The 17,574-nt window shown below is 39.2% G+C and overlaps 1 protein-coding gene across 1 annotated transcript in view; it reads left to right on the top strand.

Annotated features, from left to right (window-relative positions):
- The window catches only part of PATJ (PATJ crumbs cell polarity complex component), a 205,154-nt gene that overhangs the window by 74,466 nt on the left and 113,114 nt on the right, over positions 1-17,574 (top strand). Inside the window, exons 20-26 of the mRNA XM_056844332.1 lie at positions 2,522-2,869; positions 3,291-3,381; positions 4,201-4,339; positions 7,124-7,195; positions 9,395-9,572; positions 11,708-11,818; positions 12,559-12,636. Of these exons, the coding sequence (XP_056700310.1) occupies positions 2,522-2,869; positions 3,291-3,381; positions 4,201-4,339; positions 7,124-7,195; positions 9,395-9,572; positions 11,708-11,818; positions 12,559-12,636 (1,017 nt within the window). The remainder of the gene's footprint in view (positions 1-2,521; positions 2,870-3,290; positions 3,382-4,200; positions 4,340-7,123; positions 7,196-9,394; positions 9,573-11,707; positions 11,819-12,558; positions 12,637-17,574) is intronic.

Below are 17,574 nucleotides of genomic sequence, written 5' to 3'. Positions count from 1 at the left end.
ATGGGATGAAAGGGTACTGGGTTCACAGAAAAGTTCATGGAAAGAGTTGGCAAAGTAAATTGGTCCCTGACTTCCCTTTCCCCAGACAGCCTACAGCTTGCTCTAAAAATCCTCTGTGAGAGTTGGATGAGCCTCACAAATGGAGTGCACAATAGCAATGGGTGCTGCAGCAATGAGAAGGAACTTAATTTATGAATTCTTTCTTTGTTAAAGCTTTTGGGATACCCAGCGAAAGATTCTAGTGTAGCTTATTCTGCAGTGTTTCACAGGTGGAACTAGACAGACTCTTACGCATATGTATTCCATTCTCATACTAAGGATCATTTACTCTGCATTTTTAATTTGCTCTGCAGTAGCACAGACTGCCCCGACTTCTGAAACATGGCCTAGATTCAGATTTAATGGTAAAGTGCTGTTTGCCACTGTGTGAATGAGTCTGGGGAATCCTTGGGCACACACGCTGCCGGTCCTCTCACCCTCCTGCATTCCTACAAGCATAGGCAGAAAATTAAATTTTAAAAATTAAAGTATCAGAATCACAAAGTTTGCCCCGGCCCTGGAACATGTAGGTTCCAAGTTACAAAAACACCTCTGGTGTGTTTTTTTTTAATTGGAATCCTGGTGGGCAGTACAAACTGTAACTTCCTTGGATCAGCAGTGTATTTCAGATTGTAGTTTGCTGCAAGAAAAGAAATTTCTAATTTGCTGGCCATATGTGAGGTGTGGAGGAAGCATGCAAGTCTGATGATTCCCCCTATACTCATTGCCCATAGTGGCAAACCATGGTTTTCACTTGCATCCAAACTAAGCTATTATATGGTTTTAAACTGACTGTAACTGTTTTGTTTAAGGGGGGGAAATTACTCTGACAAGGGTTCTAGCAATAATAGTTTTAGAACAACTGTAATTCAAACAAGTTCTGCAAAGATTAAGTATCTGAATAGGCATTTATGGTTGTATGTAGAAAAGGCAGCCAGTCGCTGGTATTTTGCATCCATGCACGAGCAATTTCATGTAAGTATAAGGTCAAGATGCATTTATCTGCTGCCTATGAAACAAGGAGGATTACATAATGTAAACCAGTGCAATCAACAGGATTAGGAGACATCAAATAAACAACGTAATAAGACTAGGATTGCAGAAATCTAAAACAAGGCACAAGTATTAAACATGACACGTTAAACAATGTACGAAAGGGTATTACATTAGATATATAATGTGGTGAGAAGAAGATAAAAACATACAGAAACTGGTAATATATGGTAGTAGTATTATCCACAGTCTTGTTCTCTCTAGCAAAACATCTTCCTGAATCATTCTGTTATAATGCAGCCCTATTTCATTTATAAAAATGCCCTCCTGAACATTTCTGCTTTATATCTAACACTAAGAGATGTAATTTCTAAGGACCTGAAGGAGGGACTAAAATCTGAAGAATCCTAAATGCATGCTTTATAGAGTAATATTTTATTATACAAGTGGGAACTTGCAAGGGATCGTGGGAGGCATCTCATTTCCCCCTACCCCACTATTTCCTCTTTCCCTTTCTTGAACGCTCCCATAGACTCGCCCCTTTTCCTGCTTCCTTCTCTCCTTAGAGTTGCCAGCTCCAGGTTGGGAAAGGCATGGAGATTCAGGGGTGGAGCCTTGTGAGGGTAAGGTTTGGGGAGGGAAGCCACCTCATTCTATAGAGTCCACCATCCAAAGCAGCCATTTTCTCCAGGGGAACTTATCTCTGTATTCTGCAAAACAGTAGTAGTTCTGGGTGATCTGCAGCCCTCACCTGGAGGTTGACAACCATAGTTCCCCTGGAGGAAAAGGCCACTGTGGAGAGTGGAGCTTGTGGGATTATACCCCTCTGAGGTCCCTCCCCTCCTCAAACCCATCCTCTGCAGGCTCTGCCCCCCAAATCTCTAGGAATTTCCTGACCTGGAGTTGGCAACCCTACTTCCTTTCCACCAACCTACCTTTACCTGTCCCTCTGTCTTAAGCTTTCCGTCTTCTTATATTCTAATAGCATCTGCCTTGTGACTGCGGATAAGGAAAACAATCTGATTTACAGTACCGTCATGGTTGTGAGCCTATTGACTTCAATGGATTTAGAATGGTGTAGCTCTATTTAGGATGGCGCTGTTAACTTCCTTTATTTAGACTTGTTTAGATTCTGTTCTTTGACTTATTATTTTGCTTAGCAATTTTTATATCCCAGGCATTCACTGAAATTTGCTTTCTAATGTATCTATCAAGTGTCTACCAAGTATTGCTTCATTGAATTAAATCGTCTCCCTTTTTGAATCATATGAGAAATGAGATGATAAATTGTTCTACTTGTACATTTTCACTTCACCAACATTGTGAAATAGTTTAAGAAGAAAATAGTTAAACAAATACCCCAGATCATGAGACAGAAGTTATAAAGTCAAAGATGTTCCCAGGACAAAATATTAAATTTTAAATATTGAACAGTTAAAAAAAGAATTTTTAGGGCCGCTACAATGATCTGCTTTGATGTTTTATGCAGGACTTCAGAGATGTATCTTTCTCTAAAGAAGAACTCGTTGATGAACCAATCCTGGATTTGGGGAGACAATTTCAACTTTCTCAAAATGAGGCCGATGTTGACAAGGAGGCATGGGAAATGCATGAGTTTTTGAAGCCTCCAGTGAAGGATCTTGACGAAGAGCGAGAGATGCTAGTGGATGAAGAGTATTATGTGGACCAGGATTATTACAGTTGTGTGCCATCAGATATAAACGAGCTTGCTTCATCTATTGACATGGTCTTTGATTCTACAAGGCAATGGGCACAGGAACTAGAATTTACTACAATGCCAAAATTGAGTCACATGATGGATATTAGAGCTGAAAAGGCACACCATTGCATATCCAGTAAAGAGAACAGGGTAAAAACTGTTAATGTGAGATATTGGGGTGGAACAAGATATTTCCTTGTATTATGTCCTGGAAAAAGTCAACAGTAGATACTGCTATTATTTTATTAATTATAGAATAAACTCAAACATCCAAATAGCCTGAAGAATGCTGGGACTATAAAAATGGTCTGTACTGGATTTTGTTGCTATTGTTGAATAGAGCATAAACAAAGCTAGTTGCAGTAACTATTATATGGAAAGCAGGATTCTTTTTGTGGTCATAGATTTGGTCATAAGAACTTTATATTGAATTAGTTTAAAATTCATTTTTACAGTAATTTCAGCCTGTATTTACAGCATAGGTCAATGCCAGTGGATTTCAATTTTAAATTGCCTTCATAATTTTTTTTCTCTGAAGCCTGAAGAAATCACAGATAACAGTTCACTACTCCCTGAAGCCTCAGCAGAATACAACCAACCAAACAGTATGCAGGATAGTCAGGAAATGAGTAAGTAATCAGCAAAAAAATTCAGCTGGAATTTAAGTTTGTGTGCCTCCGTTTGTTGTATTAAATTAATACATGGCTTCCTCTTCTAGTGGACAATAGGTTGCTAACTTGGCTGTGATAATTAGGAAAGCCAGATCCAGCGATGAGAATAAATTTTAGAAATTTGGCTGTCTGCATACTTCATTTTGCTTACAATATTCAAATTTCTCGGGATGCAGAACTCAATCTGATTAGTGGGTAGTGAACAAAATTAAAATTGTTACACAGTCCTCAGCCACCTGAGGGTTTTGAGTTGAATTGTGATTTATTCATAATAATTAGTAATACATTTTCAGGGATCCGAAATGGCACCACTTTTGTCAAAACAGAAGCAAGCATTAAACTGGACATGTTGCCAAAAAATAGCACCCTTGAGTCAAGTTCTTTTCATACAGACGTAATGTGACAACATTGCAATATTCGTTGTGACTTCTAGCCTCTCTTTTCCACATTTGGCTGTAACTGGCTGGGTTAGAGAAACAGCATGCATTACTGGTAAATTATGTAAGGCACCTAAATGCTGTGGAGAAAGTGAGGAGATTCAAGTGAAGTTGCTGTTTTGGTAGCAGCTCTATGTCCTGGATTATGTCTACTTCCACCATTGCTGATGCTGATCATATAGGCACAAATGTTATGCTTTCAGAAGTCTCTATGTTTATTTCATGCAAGTATGTCTCTTGAGTTCACATTTCCTACTCGCAACACTATCTGTATTCCCTGTCTGACTGTTCGCATCTAAATCTCACTATAATGAAATAATAACTAATCTCTTATTTCAAGGTACGGAGACGCAAAGTGACCATAAAGATCCTCTATGCATCAACACTGATCTTGAAGTTGTTCAAAAAAGTAAATCAAAGGCTAAAGACTATGACTTTTCCAGCAGCCAGGATTCAGCTCTGTCTAGAGGGCTGTCTAGGTATGAAAGATTTTCTTGGATGAAAATGTCTAGGTGATTTCCTTGTACTAAGTTAAACTAGAACATTATTCTTGAATAGTCATAAATAATTATAAAATTCAAGAAATATCAAGATTTCTTTAGCCATTGTACAATATTTAGCATTTATATAGTACTTGAAAGTATTCCCGTCATTTTGCATACATTGACTGGTCCTTTGCAGAAGGTGATTCTGGGGAACTGCTGCTTGACCCAAGCTGTTTTAACATCTACATTGAAATACTGACAGAGATTGTCCTCGGATTTGGAGTGAGGTGCCATCAAAGTCCTGATGACACACAGCTCTGTTTCTCTTAATCTGATTCCAGTGGGCCTGTGGAAGTTCTAAACTGCTGCTTAGAGACAGTAATAAGATGGATGAGGACCAGCAAATTGAATCTTGATCTAGACAAGACTGAATTGCTGTATGCCAATGATAAAGCCAATAACTGAATAAGGAGGCAGCCTATTTTGGCAGGGATTGCATTTGTCTTGAAGGAACAAGTTAGTTGAATTGGGGTAGTGCTTAATTTAGACCTCCAATTGGAAGCCCAGGTTTCCTTGTGAAATGAAATTTGGCCATTGGTAACCTAGGCACATCCATATTAGATTACTTCTATGTGCTGTCTGTAGGGCTGTCTTTGAAGGCTGTTGTGAAGACTGCAGAATGCTGCCACCAGGTTGTCGTGTGGAGTTGCATATAGGAAGCCTATCACACCTGTACTGAAAGATCTGCCCTGACTGCCTGTTCATTTCTGTCAACGTTTTTACCTTTGAAGTCCTAAAAGGTTTAGGGCCAGCGTACTTGAAGGACTGTCTCCTCCCACATAGTCCAGGCTGCCAGTTAGGATCTTACTTTTACTAAATTTTACAATACTGAATCTTGCAGTCTTAAAACTTAATTTTACAATACTGAACTTCATTCTGTATGTACCTGTCCATGGAAGTGAAGGGCGTGGCAAGCACAGACAGCAGTGGCATAGAAAACTGTCCCTATGGAAGCTTGGTGCTAGACATGTACACTTTTGGCTTTCAGATGCCAGGTTGACATTTTGTTTGTGCAGGTAATTAGCTGAGTTGCTCATTCTTCCGGAGTCCTGGACCTTTTGTTAGCTCTTTTAACATTTTAGCATCATGCCCTTTTTTGGAGTATATTGTTTGACCATTTTATTGTTTTATAATCTTATGCTGACCTTTGTGTTTTTATTGATCCTTTGCAGCTCATTTTTTTGTTCTGATTTGCTGTTGCTGCACAGGGTCTGGGGGGACACATTTATTCTGGAGAGATGGCATAGGAATGTGCAAATAAATAATCTTAGGAACTGTTTCAAAAACCCTGTGAACTAGGTTGCTATTACTTAACAAAACATATTGAAAAAAACTAAAAATGTATTAAATAGCTGATTGCTGAGCTAAGTAAGAGGGCCATTCTTTCACCAAAATAAAAGTGATTATTATTGATTGATAAACATGGCCTATCTTGTTCAGAAAATACCTGATAAAGGCAAAGGAATGTGGAAAACCAATGTCCAGGTGTCAAGAGTAAATAGCTGGTTGTTAGCTGTACGCCCAAACAAATATAATCTGGTATAAATCTTGCCTCAGCTGGAGATTCACTGGCGGGTCTTAAGCAACCCACTGTCTCTTGGTCTCACTTCCTGTTTGTAGTGTGAGGGTAATACTGACCTACCTCACAGAGTTTATTAAATAATTATGGAGAGACTGTATGCAAAATGATATGAATATTTTAAAGTGCTAAATATTCTGTCGGATGGCTGCAGGAGTCTTCCATATGCATTCTGTAATTTTGGTGGTCTCTAGTGCTGTTCATTTACTATCAGAAATTTTTTATTTACCTCCAATAGGGAGCTCGAACTGAGGACTGTTTTACCCTGATGGCTGTTTTGCCATACAGTCTGTCACATACCTATAATATGATATATGGTACAAATCTTCCTTACCTCTTCGTATCAGTAGCTGGGCTACTCTATGATGACTGAGCTTAAATGTGGATGATTGCAGAATGAGAAGGCTTGCCACCAGGTTATTTGGTCATTGGTGCCATCTTGCCAAGAAAATTGTCCTTCCTTCTCAACTGGGTGATACCTGCCAAGCTACTTAGGGCAAGCCCTTTCTTATCCTGCAGCCATCCAAAGTTAAACCTTCTCACCACAAGGTAGGCTGGTCAGATATATAAAGAGGCAGAGTTATTTTACCTTGGGGCAGGTGCAGATGCTATGGCACCCTATCGTGTAAGGATGGAGTAGTTCAATCATCCCTATGAGCGTCAAAGTTTAGTACAGTACAGTAACAAGCTTTATTATACAGGCAACAGACCTTTTTGGTAATAACTGTCATTAAAACAAATTACAGTATTTGTACATGTTTGGCTCTGAATTCTATCCTTGTGCTTAGGCAGTAGCCAAGAAGAAGAAAGCATAGTGTGTGCTCCTCCTCTCCCTTGTCCATATCATGCTACACTCAATAACATTATCTTGACTTTGCAAAATCAGTCTTTGCATTTTTGTACTTATAGGGGACAGAAATTTTTTATTTCTTATTAACAGATGCTCCAGTGGTATTAGGACACTTTATTTTGCAGGTGTTTTTGTTTTAGTAACAGATTTTTTTACAAATAGAGGCATATAGACTGCAGGTTCTCATGAACCTGTATACTTTGCATCTTTATTCTAGGCTTTGTTATATACATCAATAAAGTTTAGCCTAGGTAGGGAACTGAAATATATTTCCCTTTTATTTTTTTAGCGAATTGCCTGAGAGAGAAGAAGGAGAAGGGGAAGAAACTCCAGTATTCAGCCACTGGGGACCACCACAAACGTATGTTGATAAATGTTTCAATATTTCTTCTGCCTTAGAAAATGTTTGAGGCTCTTGAGCATGAAGTTTTTACTTGCCTGAACTTTTCATCTTTCGCCTGAGACTCTGTTATCTTGATCATTTATTTTATCCCATTCTAGAAAAGCAATAAGGTAGGATGTATGTTTTGCTAAACACTGCAGATAAAATTAATGCTTAGCAGATGTCCTGCTGAAAAGGTTTATTATATCAGTTCCGTTGATTTTAGAAACCTTCCTGATTTCCATTGCAGCTGATTTATTCAGTTAAATTTTGTTGATTCATCAGTGGATTACTGCACACAGATTCTGCTATCAGCCATTCTAATCTTACTAGCAGCTGGCTGAAATATGGTGATTTCACACACGTATATTTTAAGAATATGCCGAAGATGAACATATGAATGCCTTTTAACAAATCAGACCGTTGGTCCATCTGCTCATAATTTAAGTGGCAATGAAACTCCACTGAAATATGGAGAAATGTAAGCTAGCCGTTTCTGCCAGAGGAACCGAACTTTCCTGCATCTTCTCTCTCTCACTGCAGCCCCCTGATCTCCCCGAAATGCTGCTTCTGGGGACAGGAGACCCTCAGGAATCATAATGATCTAATTGACATTTATTTATTCAAGGAAGTCTACATAGCATATCAGCTTTTGGACAAAATGGGAATGAGGGGCAAAAAATTGGTGGAAATTATACTCAACTTCTGTTAGTGGAGCATTTAGTCTGGATCCAACCCCTTGACTGGTCTATAATGTCAAAGACTGCCAAGAGATCAAGCAGTATTAACAGGGAAGCATGCCCCTTATCAGCAGATAAATGTTGTCCACCAGCGCAACCCAGGCTGTCTTCATTCCATAGCTAGACCTGAAGCCATACTGAAAACGGTAGAGGGCAGAAACCCTGAAGCTGTTCTGCCAGCAGCCTCTCATTCCCCTTCCCAAGAAAAGGCAGGTGGTATACACCAGTCTGTAACTGGCAACCACTCAATTATCAGGACTTATTTGCTAGAGTCCTTAAGCCCATTAATGACAATTGCAAATGCAATACATGGCAAGTGTTCTGCAATCTGTGCTAGAATACCTGGCAGAAATACAGCTCATTACTGAGCTTTGCAGTGGCCAGAGACGGTGTAGCTGAGGTGCTGCTGCGGCGCCTCCAAAGCCATTCCCCAGCTGCTTAAAGGCTTAAAAAAGCCTTTTAAAAGTTTTCTGTGAAAATGGGGCATTTTGCCCCATTGAAAACAGTGAGGCTTCGCCAGCAAAATCCTGGTGCAGCAACGCTGTTTTGGAAGGGGGCATTCCCTGCCCGAAAGGGGTCAGGAAGCTGCCTACTAGCAGCTCTGCCCCCGGAACACTCCAGGAATGCCCCCCAGGACGCCCGCACAGACATTTGTGCCGGGACACTGGCGGGAGGCCAAGCCAGCATGCCTCTCACGGCAGTGCAAGTGGCCCGCCTGCTGGCGCAAGCAGCCCGAACGCCGTACACGGCCATTTGCAGTCTTCCTGAGCTCTTTTCAGCCAAGGAGATTTTTATGCCGCCTTTCCAGAGTCCTGCTTGAGGTAGCTTACAATTAAACAATAATGTATCTTAGTAAAGAACAAGCCATTAAATCAAGCCCAGGGACATAAAAACTGCAGAAAAATATGTATAAAATAAACCTCAGAGCATATGCAGACCATAAAACAGCTGGAAAGATTATTAAAAGCTAATGAAAAGGTTGGGGGAAAAGAAACAGTACCAAACCGACAGTAAAGTAGGGGCCAAGTGAGGCACAAGGGGCTGATGTCAATACCTAGCCTTGCCACCAAATTCCTTAATAGGCCAGATTTCTACTTCAAATGTACCTGTCCTGGGCATGTGTAGAGGGTCAGGTAATATAGAACAAATGTTGGGATCAACAAGTGGTCAGCTCTAGGTTTTTTAACATAATTTGGAAAGCTCTGATCTTATTGTCATGTAACATCACACAGAGGATCTGTGGAGGCATGAATTCTGTGAATACTGTAACTGGCATGTTTCAGGAGGAACAGAAGATGACAAGTGTTAGTGAAATCCCGCTCGTCTGTAGCAAATTGGTTCTTTCTTTAAGAGGCATATGTTAGACTGCACAAAGAGTAATGTGTTCAGATTTGCATCAGGACCAAGTTCAGCAAAATTATTGTTTTGCATTCTTTAGTGTTGAAATTTTGCGAGACCCTCATGTGCCCCTTGGCATCAGTATTGTCGGGGGACATACAGTTATAAAGCGCCTAAAGAATGGAGAACAGCTTAAAGGTATATTTATCAAGCAAGTCTTGGAAGACAGCCCGGCGGGAAGAACAAATGCTCTCAAAACTGGCGATAAAATACTTGAAGTAAGTTCAGACAAACTTTGTTTTAAAGAGAATATAATGGTTCACAACTGTCTAACTGTGGGATAAAGCATTAAAAGCTTTGTGTTTTGAAGAGAAAACAAACTCTCCTTCAGAAATAACTGAAGGTATTCGCAGAGTGGCTTCAGCCACTAATGGTACATCGGAATGCATGATTTGCAAATGAGCTATACATCCTTTTATTCATGCATAGTGTTAACGTTTGAAGTGTTGGCTCGAGCATGTCCCCTGCAGAGATGTGTGTGCTTTTCACACAGACATAACACACACATTTCCCTGTTACAGGAAATACTTAAGTCTACAGTTTATGTGTTAACTGATACACAATCTGGGATCTGTTAAAGTGGGTGGGATTAATGATTGGAACCCCCTCCCATGACTGAAATCTCTAAAAGAGGTTTGTGCAGACATTCTCCAACAGATTGTACTGTTCTCAGCATTTTGAGTGTAATGAGACTGCTTGACCATCATCTGGGTGTTTTCAATATGAGTGTTTTTCTTTTAATTTATGAGCCAGTATTTTTCTATATACCTAAAAAGACTGTCAAGTATGCAGAAACCCCATCCTTATCTGGGGAGGAAAGTCCCATTCAGTCAAGTTCATTAGAAGACACTGGGGGCCTCTGAAGAATCAGGCATGGGGTAAACTGTCTAGAAGTTATCCTTCACAAATCAAATTTCCATGTCCAGGGTATTATAAATTTATAGGGATTTGAGCAGACCAGCACATGATGCTCCCTTGTACTGAGTCAGAACACTGATGTCTTAAGGGTTGGTATTGTCTGCTCTGATAATTATTTCCACTGTCATACTCTGACTGACAGCAGTTCTTTAGGGTCTCAGGCAGAGGTCTTTCACATCACCTACTACCTGATCCTTTGAACTGGAGATGTTAGGACCTTTCGCATTTATTTGTTTATGTAAAACATTTGTACCCCACCTTGCCACTCAATTTAGGATCCCCAAGATGGCAAACAATTTATATATATGACTGTTGTGATTTGAGGTCAGGAAGCTGATCGTGTAACATTGACTCTGTGGTGCAATGCAGAGGGGAGGAGATTTTGCCTCTTTCTCTCTATGTGGGAGAGTTTGGCAGTGAGGGGTTGCTAGGGTTGTCAGCTCCAGGTTGGGAAATACCTGGAAATTTTGGGGGTTGGAGCCTGAAGCAGGCGGAGTTTGGGGAGGGGAAGGACTTCAATGCCATAGAGTCCAATTGACAAAGGGGCCATTTTTTCCAGGTGAACTGATTTATATCGGCTGGAGATCAGTTGTAATAGCAGAAGATCTCCAGCCACCACCTGGAGTTTGGCAACCATAGGAGTTGCACACCTGGTTCTCTCCAGGGTACCAGTTCAGCAGGCCAATTTTCCCTCGCCCCACCTTTAATTGCCCATAACATTCTATGCTTCTGGAAACAATGAGAATACTCATCAGGTTGTTTGTAGTTGGGGAGGATTTTCTTTTCAAAATATTTTCAAGCAGTATTTTTTTCTCCCCATCTGAGTATAAACCAAGTATGCAAATACTGCTTGTCTGTGGGTGGTCCTCCTTCACTTTATTATAAGGAATGGTAAAGATATGAAGACAGGAAGTACAACTCGTTTATGCCTACTGGATTCATGTTTCCTTATAAAGAAAGCTGCAACCACTCAGAGAACCATAGGCTCATCCATCCATATATCTAACATTAGGGGAGAATTCTCTAGAAAGCCACTTCCTTTCTCCTCTGCAGTTCACCACAAAAGCTTGTGAAGATAAGGTATTATGTCACAAAAAATAACTAAGCAAAGTATACCATATTGAAACAGCTGTAGAGCAGATTGCTTCAAATAAGTTGAGCACATGAGCCAAACTTAATACTATGAAGCATTTGTCTAGTAAGTATTTCTTTGATTCTTCTGCGTGTACAGTTGTCAAAATGTGAGTAAATGTCTTTTTTCATGAAGTGGACATCATGCTAATGCTATTGAAGTCAGTTTTTAATTGTGAGTTTTGTTAAATATATTTGGTATGGGAAACATTTGTGTGATGTTTTTAGGTGCTAAATTTCATTGGTGAGGAGATTCTGAAACTTCATATTGTGAAAAGCACCAAAAAAAGTCTTTACTTTGCAGGTGTCTGGAATAGATCTTCAAAATGCTACTCACGAGGAAGCAGTGGAAGCTATAAAAAATGCAGGCAACCCCATTGTGTTTGTTGTTCAGAGTTTGTCTACTCTGCCTAGGGTGAGTTACCTGTTTGGTTTCCAAATCTAAATACAGAATAGCATCCACTTTATTTGATAATTATTTCTTGGAGAGAAATTTGGTCTTTGAATCTTTTTGATTTTTTTTTAATGAAAAGTGATTTCAAGGCAAGGAGACAAGGCAGATAATATATTAAGATTTTAAAAAATCAATAAAATACTTCCGAGTTTAAATTTTCTAATGCTTGCTAACTGCTGCCAGTTAAAAGTAAACCCAAGTAAAAATATGTCCAGATTGGGATTTAGTAGCTAACCCCTAGTTAAATTTACACAGTGTCCTTGGGAGACAAGGGGTACAATAGTTAAAGAAGCTTTCTTATTTGTTCTTAAGGAATGCAAATGCCATCCCATATATTGTCTTCTGAATACTCTTGGAATTACCGTAGTTAAGAAATTTTTATGCTGTTTTGTTAATCCCATTCTGCAAAAAGAAGATTACCACTTTCATGTGCATTTATTACAGTTTCAATGTATATGATAATAAAACATGAATGTTACATTTTTAATAATTTTTAATAATTTCACACTTTAATCTGTCAAATTATAAAATCCTAGTGAAAATAGCAGCAACAAACGTTATACTAGTTGTCGATTAGGGTTTTACTTTGTACTTGAAATAGTATGAATGAAACATAATTAGAACTGGGTGATTATCTGCAAGATAAAATGTATTGCATTTTGGCTGCATTATATATTTTTTTAAAAAATTATGTCCTGCAGATTGTTTCTATAATAAACCCCAAGAAAAATAAAAATCACAGTGATCAAGATCAAGACACAGCTGGAGAAACTGAAGAGGTATTGTTAATTTTATTTTTTGCTTTCCTAAATCAGGCTTATGTAATAACATGTACTATCGGATGCTTTGTCACTTTAAAATACAGACGAAACTTCAAAATACCTGGATAATAGCTCATGGATAATATTATCTATGGATAATAGCTTCTGAGTGCCTCCTCAGTCATGCCACCAAAATTATGGAACACCCTCCCTAAGGATATTCATCCCCCTTCCATCACTGTCTTCAGCCACCAGGGGCTTTTCCACAATTCTTTTTTCATCGGTTCTGGACCCATACCACTTCGGTTTAACCCCTGATTTTCACATGCATTTTTGTGCCTTTAGTTTTCTTTGTTTTGTTCCCCCACACACACAATTTTTCTTTCTTTTGAACCCACTTTTACTCCAATCTTCTTGTGGAAGTCAGTTTTAAGACGTCTTTTTCCTGGTGCATAATGTTTCTGTTAGTTTTTTGTCCCGTCCACTCCCACTCCCACACACCTCCACCTCACTTTTCAATGATTGGACTGTTGTCATCATCAACCCACTCCCCCCACACACACCCTGAAGATGAGTAGTTTCATTTTTTATATTTTAAAAAGGCACTAAAATATTTATATTCTGCTATAATGATAGGTCAAGCAGGTTCCCCAAATCCCATCTTTCATTTAAAAAAATATCTAGCTTTAAAGTTCTTTATGTGCAGATGAATCTGAATTGGTTATATTAGCTGTGTGTGTGTGTGTGTGAAGTGTCGTCAAGTCGCTTCCGTCTCATGGCGACCCTATGAATCAATATCCTCCAAAATGTCCTATCTTTGACAGCCTTGCTCAGGTCTTGTAAATTAGCTGCACGTTGCAATTAATGTATCTTCCTCTGATTTATAAAATATAGATTTTCAGTATTCCGCCTGATATTTTAAGCTAATTTTAGAAACCTTTTTTTAGCTTTAAACTAAATCTTTTCAAGTCTTTGGAAAGACTTGAGAAGATTGGGGGGGGGGAACGGATGACCAGCATTAAGTGTTGCAGGGCTTTGTGTACTTCTGGAGTGGGATTTCATTAGCAGGCATACAGTTGTTTCATAGCCAATGGTGCTGTGTTTGGAGAGATCATCTGGAAGATTAAAATGATGTTGCTATTTCTGTAATGATTTCAATTATGATACGGTTTCCTGGTCTTCTTTTCTTTTCTATTTGTCACATAGCCACTCATCATAAAATGATTTTTATATAGGGTTGCCACCTCTGGGTTGGGAAATTCTAGGAGACTTGGGTGAGAAGCCTGGGGAGAGCTGGGTTTGGAGAGGGAAGAGACCTCATCAGGGTATAATGCTGTAAAGTCCACCCTCCAAGGCAACCATTTTCTTCATGGGACCTACTGTCTGTTGTCTAGAGATCTGTTGTAATTCCAGGAGATCTCCAGACCCCATCTGGAGATTGGCAACCTTACTCTTATATCTGTCATAGTAAAAGAGGTGGCAGCTTCCCTACTTTGTATAATAATTCATCTGAAATCACTTTGGTTGCTAAGGTAAGCAATAGTCTTTTCCTTGGTCTTTTATGTTTGATGCAAGGACATGAGCAGACAACTCTGATTCAGAGGGCAAGCTGTTATTTCAGTGTATCAGATCACTCCTCCCCACACAGATAAGTACGTTTAGATACCAGTAATGAAAATAATCTCTAAAATAACTGCTAAAAAAATATTCTCAGCTAATCAGTTGCCTGAGTATGCTGCTAAAAGGGGTGGGTATGCATACATTCCTGAGATTATATCATATAGGGATGTTCTTAATGGAGAAATAATTGCAGAAGATACAACTGAATTTACTACTTAGCAAATAAAACTTTTACATTTGTATTAGGATACAATTTGAAACAAGAGCAATTGAAACCTTACATGAGCAAATAACCTCTCACTCTACTGAACCTTCTGGAGGAGATCCACAGTCTGGTGCTGGCAGCTGTGAATGTATGTTAGGGAGAATTCAACCATACATGTTACTTGATATTGGAGTAAATAATATGTATGCATGAAAATGCTGCTGTTGCCTCTGCCATATGAAGTGGGCTGTGTGGAGAGTGTCATAAGATGATATTCCTGCTTGACCTCTAAACAGTTTCCCATCACCACAGATCAATTCCTACTCTATATATCAAATCCATGACTAGGGTTGCCAGGTCCCCTCTTACCTTTGGCGGGAGTTTCTTTTGGGCAGCGCTGGTCATCAGCTGGTCAACAGGCTGCCCAGTTGATTGACGGGCAATTGCCCACCACAACCAGGCAGTTGTGAACCCTATTTTGTATAGTAATACAATTTGTATAGTAATACAAAATTCCTTACAACATTCAGGTATTCCCTAGTTGCTACTTTAAAACGCAGTTTCATTGTGAAGATCATATCCAAGCAGAATTTTTTTCCAGAAATAAAGTTAAAAATTATCTTGCATTAGCCTCTGGGTATAAACTGTACTCTTAAATTATGCATTATTCCTGGCTGTTCATAATATGAACAAAATGTGGTTGTTTTACTAATGGTTTTTCCCCTTCTATCAGCAATCAGCTTTTATCACCATCACTTAGAGTATTAATAGTACATGTGGGTACTTGGGATGTGATCAAAGGCTATGGAATATATGAGTTCTAGAGTTGGCATAAGATTTAGGGATCAGCTGAAGTGCCCCATTGACAAAATCCCAGAGTGCAGAGTTCTAAGCACAAAAGAAAAATCAAGGATCGATTATATGAAATTACTTCTGCTGAATCAAATGTTTGGTCCGTTTAGCTCTGAACTGAGCAGTATTTTCAAAGTTGAAGAAAAGTCATTCCTAGCACCTGTTATCTCATATTCCTTCAATGGAGATGCCAGTGATTGAACCTTCAGTATGCTCTGCTGCTAATTCCGAAATATAATTAGCACCTGGTTTTCAATTAATGAATACATATTCTGAAAGACTGCACTGTAGATGCAACCATTTTTTAGTATCAACCCACTTAGTTCATCCTGTGGGAAACCCTTCATTGTTCAAATCTGGTGCTCTATTAATTTCGTTTATTACCAGGAACTGCTGTTTTGAAGGAAAACTTCAAAAATATCACAGGTTACATGGAGCTAGTCTGAAGCTCTTTGTTATGTCCATGAAAACATCCATTGAAAAGTAGAGCTACCATCTAGCCAATATCAGCTTAACTGCTGTAACTGATATGTCGAACAGCTGATTTATGGGTTCTCAAAATTTTACTGCAAGCCTCAAGAAACAATTGGTTAGAACTGTTATGACTGGGAAATGCAGGATATCTTGATTACACACAAGGGGCACCAGACCTCAGATAGGACACTGTTTTCCCTGGGAACAAAGCAATAAACTCCTTGGATTTATGACTGAGTGAAATTGGTTTGCCTTCATGGAGACAAGGCAGGATGAGGACAATCATTTGCCCACCTACCAGGAAGAGCAAGGTAGACCGGTGTTTGGGTAGGCCATAAAGATTGAGGATGTGTGCCTCATTATGATAGCGGAAAGGTGCAGAGCAGCATACATGGCAGTCCAAACCCAATTTCAGAATAGGTCAATGAGAAACCCTCCCATCTGGAAGGGAAAGAGTTTAAAAGTTTAATATGTCCTATGAAGGGCGCTCAAGCCAAGGACCAGGAATAGGGAGAAATAGGGTAAAGTCTGCCTCTGTTAACAAGCCTCTGTTTCAGAGTTCCAGTTTTGCTTTTGTCCATTCCTTGGTCAGAATGCCAAAGTAAAACCAGTGATCTATACAATTTAATTAGCTTCTGGTTTTGTTTCTTTGAATTAGTTTCTATAACATTCCTGCTAATGTTTCCTATGTTTCTATGCTTCCTTGAAATTAGAACTGGTTGTTATTGAATAAGGATTTTTTCTTATCTAAAAGAATCTCAGACTGTAATCAAAGAGTCCCAAAGCTCCTAGCCATTCATACATAGGTAGACCAAAACTCCTGACAGGGCTAGAGTTGGTTAGCAGGCAGGGTGGAATAGAGGTTTGTGTGGCTGCTGCTAACACACACACACACACACACACACACGGTCACCACTATCAGTGCCTCAAACTACTGATAGTGAGGGAAGGGGAAACTTTGAGTGGAGGAAACCTACCCGATATGATAGGAGGGAATGGTTACAATACTTCAAGTGCATATGTGTGATGGAATGTGTGATGAACTGGTTTTCTGGCCAGGCTCAAATACAGCTGTTAATATGGATCAGGATTTTCATCTAGTCAAACCACATACAAAACTAAGCTAGGGGGAAAGTGAGTCAGGAACGCAGTTAACTTTCTTCTCAAGGCATTGGGGGAGACATTTCAAGAAGCCTGCATTTGGGCTATTAAAAACACAATTCGAGACAGCCTCTTTCTGTAGAAATAATGTGTTACCACAGAACCCACATTCAGCCACTAAGTTCCCTGGTGGACTGGTCATGGTTTCTTAAGCCTAAAGTACCTTATGAGATTGTTATGATGATTATCTGGAGAATGAGAATGCCATGTACACTACCCTGAATTCCTTGAAGAGGGTAGGAGAAAAATATGATAGAAACAATTAAGTGTATAATTCATTTAAGATTACAATTGATTGACTCAAAATGGAGACAGTCTTCACTGTGCATTTGAAAATGGTATTTGAATGAGGGCCAAAGGTAAAATATTAAGCCTAACATCACTGTGAGGAAAAACTCATGATTCAAAAGAAAACCTTTTGACTTAATTAATGAATTAGCCTTTATTCTTAAAATCATGATCACTTCTGGGAGAAGCCATTCCTCCAGATAACGTGTTGCCTTCTAGCTCCTGAACTTCTCTAGAGTGCTTCTGTGTAATTTTGTTATGAAACTTATTATTGATATTTACCTATTTTATTCTTTTTATGCATTTTTGTTATCAACTGGCAGTGGTGGTCCTACATTTTTGGGACCCTGAAGCTT

The sequence above is a fragment of the Euleptes europaea genome, chromosome 2, assembly GCF_029931775.1.
Source record: "Euleptes europaea isolate rEulEur1 chromosome 2, rEulEur1.hap1, whole genome shotgun sequence".
Lineage (NCBI taxonomy): Eukaryota > Metazoa > Chordata > Lepidosauria > Squamata > Sphaerodactylidae > Euleptes > Euleptes europaea.
The sequence above is the reverse complement of the archived record's forward strand: the minus strand, read 5'-3'. Positions and strand labels throughout refer to the sequence as shown.